The 5,835-nt window shown below is 35.8% G+C and overlaps 1 protein-coding gene across 2 annotated transcripts; it reads left to right on the top strand.

The window, feature by feature from the left end:
• The first annotated feature begins 415 nt into the window (after window positions 1-415).
• Window positions 416-5,594, top strand: LOC137716132 (ubiquitin-conjugating enzyme E2 variant 1D). 2 transcript variants are annotated; one of them, XM_068455533.2, is made up of 4 exons: window positions 455-621; window positions 1,599-1,738; window positions 4,353-4,478; window positions 5,181-5,594. In XM_068455533.2, exons 1-4 carry the CDS (start codon window positions 588-590, stop codon window positions 5,319-5,321), a joined length of 441 nt encoding a protein of 146 aa, XP_068311634.1. In that variant the 5' UTR covers window positions 455-587; the 3' UTR covers window positions 5,322-5,594. The 2 variants fall into 2 exon arrangements, with proteins under 2 accessions (XP_088547298.1, XP_068311634.1); XM_088691172.1 differs by lacking the exon at window positions 4,353-4,478 and having other exon boundaries at window positions 416-621.
• The last annotated feature ends 241 nt before the right edge of the window (window positions 5,595-5,835 follow it).

Here is a 5,835-nt window from a genome sequence, read left to right as displayed (position 1 = left end):
TGAACAATTTTTGCATTCTATACATTGAGAGAAACACAAGGAGTAAATAAATACTCCTTGCCCATTGCGATGTCTTTTTAATGTTCAATAAAAAGAGATATGCGTTTGTTATGATTCAATTAGTGTTATATTGAATTTTTTATGATTTAGTTAATGTTGAATAACTGAATTAGATTGCTCATTGTATGACTTAACCGAACTTCCACTCTTACTTGAACGGTCACAGCTAAGCACGTCGATATTTTATTTTGATTTTTTTTATAAAGATAATAAGACAAAAATTAATGTACGAATCAAGAAAGAAAAGGGAGGGGGGGGAGAACCAACCTGTTCAAACTGCCTGCCGGCCGTGCCGAACTCTGTTCAGCAGAACACGGTAACTTTTGTCTCCCCTCCACCAACCAAGGCAGTTAACCTAGTAAAAACTACAACAAGTGGGGCTTTAACTTTAACTTCACCTTTTGCTGCCGAGTCCCGATTCGTCGTCCCTCGTCCATCATTCTCTCTGCTTTTTCTCAACAAATATTCCCTACCCCCAAAACCCCTACCCGTCTCTCAATCCGCTTCCAAACTCCTCCTCCTCTTTCATGACGATTGGTTCAGCCGGATCCAGCATCGTTGGTATATCAATGGTTCCTCTCTTTAATTTATTGTGTTCGTCTTTTAATTTTGCTTTTCGTTTAAAATTTATCGAAAGTTATTGTGGATTGCTTTTTATTGCAATTGGAATCGTTATTTGAATTCGATCACACTGATTGGTTTGCTTGTTTGGTTAATCTGTACTTAATTAGATGTTCAAAGTTAAATGGGTTTTTCATGAAGGGATTAATAGATTGTGTTGTGTTGACTTGTGAGGTTGTAAGGATCTATAGTAAGTAGTTGACATAAGTAGATAGAACAGATGGTTGTTTTTCGATGGTTGCATCGAAGATTGAAATACTCCGGCATCATATGCTATCTAGATGATAAAGATTAGTTATTATGTATATTTGGTCTGTAATGATTCCTTAAATATGGAAATTGTTTAACGGTGTATATCGGATGTGGAAGGCATAATGGGTAAGATAGGTTTCAATGCATTTCAGTCGATCTAACGATTAAAGACGGTACTCATTAATAACCTTATTTGAGTACATTAGTTGAGGAACATTTTATGTATGCATAGAATCCGAGGCTTGTAAGCAGCTAAATTAAAAGGCAACTTAAGGAGGTACCTTTTTCGGGGATGTCAGTACATGGTGAAGGAGTGTTTAGTCCTAGTCTTTAATCGAACGATCCATGATTATATCCTTAAGTAACTTGCTTATTTTAGCTTTCTATTAGAGCCGAACAAGATATATGTGTTTGTTACGATTCAGTTAGTGTTGTATACCCTACCATACAAGGGACATAACAAAGTTTATGGGGAAGTTTCACTGGTTTTGATGTATAGCACCGTAACTCTCTTTTTTGAAAGAGTGCTGTCGACAGTTGGACACCCATACAACTAGAACAGTCTATTTAATCTGAAATCTGTTAATGCCTTGTTGAAGTGACTTTATTTGATCCAATCTGTTAATGCCTTGGGATGTTTAATCATATCTTTTGATGTTGTGCAGTGCCGAGAAATTTTAGGTTGCTGGAAGAACTCGAGCGTGGAGAGAAGGGTATAGGAGATGGTACTGTAAGCTATGGAATGGATGATGGAGATGACATTTACATGCGCTCTTGGACGGGTACCATAATTGGTCCACTCAATGTAAGCAAGTGCCTCAATAATCCCCCAGCCTCCCTGTTTCTTCTCCTATGAATTGTTCTTATGTAAACCATTTGATTTGATGGTTCGATGGTATTATTTTTGTGAATTTGATGTGTTGCATCATATTTATATTCTTTTAACTGATTCAGTCTCATTCAAGATGAATTTTTTTTTTTATATTCTTTTGTCTAGATCTTCTCATATCAGTAATTTCACATTCACTTGGTTTATAATTAAATGAGTAATGTAAGAAAGGCAATCCCACAGAATAGACAAAATTTATTTACGATCTAGATCTATGCACTTTAGAGGTTATTTTAGTAGATGAGTCTCCCGCATGAAAATTGCAATGGGCTTTCTCAAGCAATGCTTTAATAGTTGTTCATGAAGAGACATATAATGAAGCTATCATTATTGAGTCACATTTAGAAAATATGTACAATGCTTAAGACAAGTTTATTCTATTGACAAAACATTTCTCATTGTTTTTGCTTTTTAACTTTGTGTGTGTATTTAGATATGTGGATTATTTACGATCTGGATCTATGCACTCTAGAGGTTGTATTTTAGTAGACGGGTCTCCGGCATGAAAATGGAAAATGGGCCTTCTCAAGAATTTTTTTAACATTTCCATATTCATGAAGAGACATCTAATCAAGCTACCATTATTGAGTCACATTTAGATAATGCATGTACAATATGATGCTTAAGACAAGCTTATTTGTTGACAATACATTTCTTATTGCTTTTGCTTTCTCACTTTGTGAGTGCATTTAGATATATTGAGCTGTCAGGACATTAAAATCTAGTCATTTAAAGTGTAAGAACAATTGGAGGTGAAAATAAGTGAGCTTGCAGTTGCTATTAGTTCTTGTAGGTGTTATCCTTTATCCAATTTCCTTTTAGTTGTGTGTTTTGGAGTGTGACATGTTTGTGCTTTATGTGTGGATTTTTCTGATAATTCATGTCTTGGTGACTTAATATGATACAATAACACTTGTTAGAGAAGAGATCTCTCTTGTTAGAATTCTATACTTAAAGCTACAGGGTTAACTATATTGAAGCGTTTTTGTCTCTGAATAAGGATCCTTACGAATCAATTTTATTTTCTTTGTTGATAAAGTTGTAGTAATCGACGTCAGGTCTTATTTAGTTAGTGAGTCCAGTAGTCTAATTAGGATTTCAGATTTCTAAATCTATGGATTGCTAGAGTTGATATTCAGGTATTTTGTTTATGAGAAGCATTCATGCCTAGGTTTCTCTATCTCATTAGTGGCATGATTGAACTCATGGGTGTCCAAGAGGTTATCTATTAGCCTAAGTTCTAGTTTCTTAAACATGAGATATTAGATTATAACATTGAACCTTGCTTCAAAAAGTCGATGTCCTTGGTACCCCTCTCCTTAGATATCTCCACTCATCAATGGTATAGGTCTGTTATGTAGCGTCATTCATCCATGCTAGCATCATATCTGTGGGAACATCAGTCTTGAAATGGTAGCTTTTTTCTTTCTTAGGTAATTTCACTGATCAATGGTCGCCCTCTTCTCTGGTAGTGGCACTCATCGACAGTAACGCTCCTTTGGTGGCTACACTAATCAATAGGAGCCCTCTTCTTAAGGATCTTCACAGTTAAAAGTACTTTTGGGAAGAATTCGGGCATTCTGTTGTTAAAAGGATGCTCTTGGAAAGTTAGTTCTGACTATCGCCCCAGTTATTGCTTTACCGGATTTCTCCTATCCTTCAATGATGGATTGATACTTTTGGTGGTGCTATAGGAGCTGTGTTTTGAGAAGGGGGCATTCCAGTTGGCTTTCAATTTTCTTGTTTGGCTAACCATCCAGTAGTCTTTGTGGTGCTAACAATGGAGTCCTTTGTGCTGGACTAACCTATTGAGATTCTGGCAGACCAAAAAATCGTTCATTTCTTGGATCAGTGCATTTTAACCTCTGATTGGCAGAAATTGTTGTTCAATTTTTTTTTTGGACATAAGCACATTGTTGAATACCAGGTTGTTCACAGAAAAAAGATGCCAATGCTTTGTTCCACCAGCATGTACTTTTGACCATCATGGGTTTGTCTAGTTCCCTGCTCAAAGCTTTAACTGAGATTGAAGCAGCTTATAAGACCAAATCCCAAGCTAGAATCCTTACTAAAATGTTTACAAGACTGTTCAATGTCCCAAAGATGGGTGTCCTCCGACAAAAATGGAGTTTTTCTCTTTTTACTTTTCTGGTGTCATGCCCTATAACCAAATGGGCTGCACAGAGTTATAACAAGAAAGCTCATGGATTTTAAACTCTTGCTTGATTTCCACTTGGGCAAAGATTTCATCAATTTATGGTTGAATATTGGTTCCGTCACTTTGTGGTAACTGGTAAGGTAGTTGCTTTGTCCACAACCCAATTAATTTAGTAGTGGAGTTTGTCACTGCTTGTTACAAGTGAGCAGTTTTTATGTTTGACTGTTTTGATTTTTCTTTCTGACATTATTTTTACTAAATTTTAATTCTGTATTGTTGTAAGAAGTTGATATTTGTAAGCATGTTTAGTAATTTACTGGTTCATATGCTAAAGTTCAAACGGAAATGATTTCTGATCGTTGTTTACCTCAGACTGTTCATGACGGACGCATATATCAACTTAAGCTTTTCTGTGACAAAGATTATCCTGAGAAGCCACCAACTGTACGATTTCATACACGCATCAAAATGGCTTGTGTCAACCTTGAAACTGGCGTGGTAATGTTATAATTTTTATTTAATTATTTTTTTGGTTAAAATCTTCCAAATTGTCCAATAAATCTGTTGATTTTGTAAAGTATTTGAACTGTTTGTTTTGTGTCTTATCTGGGCTTGGCTTTGCTCCCAGTATTATGTTGGGTTTACCATCCACTCCTGGTTAAGGAACGATTAGAAGGAATGCATTTGTGGAACCCTTGTAATGTTATTAGTACTCTTTTTTAGCGATGATAACCCTTGTTTAGGCTTCCGTTATTAGGTTGGACAAGTTTATTTTCCCTGTATTTAACATTTGAATTGAAATTAAAAAATGTGTGCTCGATACCAGGAAAACAAAGAGCAGTATAAATTATTGTTCCAAAATATACACAGTGAAACAAAGTGAGGAAATTCATATCTTGGGAATCTCAATTACTTCAAAAGACTAAACATGACATTTAAGGTTTGTATGGTTGTCCGTCATAAGAATTAGGAAGGCAGTCCGTCGGGAATGCCCTCTTGAATAACTACTTTCAGTTTCAGTCTCATTACTAAATGTAAATTATTATTTGGACTTAGCTTCCTTGAATCTGTCATAGGTTCCATCTTGTTGCAGTGATTGATCAGACATCTCTCAGAAATTTCTCATTCTCATTTCCTAATTTCCTGTTCAGGAGTTGTGTTTTACTCCCGTTGCTTAATTTGTTGAGTGATTGGTAACAGGTTGAAGCAAAGAAGTTTGGAATGCTGGCAAATTGGCAGCGGGAGTTCACCATGGAAAACATACTGATACAGCTGAAGAAGGAAATGGCAGCCTCGTACAACCGGAAGCTTGCCCAACCACCAGAAGGTACATACTACTAATTGGAGGCAACTTTGAAGGTTTGTCACATTTGTTGAAAAACGAATTGGCATAGGCTGAAATGCTTGTATACATGTACAATATTTCAATTAACGGTAGGTTTAACAAAAAAGAAGTGGTCCTTAAGGAGCTTTAGTATCACTTTCCCCCCTACCTAGCGTTTCTCTTTTCGGTATTTCTTTTGTAAACTTTTTGAATTAGATTTTTCTCGATGTCTTGATTGAAATACTGAAATCATTTGTGAATGATTAATCGTTTCAGATACTTTGATTGCAGATTTTGCTTGTTTCGTTTCTTAAGTTCCTTTTCGGAGGATAATTTTACGGTAGTCGGAAGATCTAAACAACCCTCTAGTCACACGATGTTTTGGATATTGATTTAGAAGGTAATCCATGTGGATTAAGCATCTTAGACAACCGGGGAAATTACATGTTGGGGTGGGATTTCAGGTAATTGTTTACAAATTACTACCAAAACCAAAATTTTTAGAGAGGAAGATACATTGTTTTGTTGTTT

The sequence above is a fragment of the Pyrus communis genome, chromosome 3 (genome assembly GCF_041283825.1).
Source record: "Pyrus communis isolate YQ-2024b chromosome 3, ASM4128382v1, whole genome shotgun sequence".
In the NCBI taxonomy this organism is placed as follows: domain Eukaryota; kingdom Viridiplantae; phylum Streptophyta; class Magnoliopsida; order Rosales; family Rosaceae; genus Pyrus; species Pyrus communis.
Note: the sequence above shows the minus strand (reverse complement) of the source record. Positions and strands in the feature narration are given on the sequence as shown.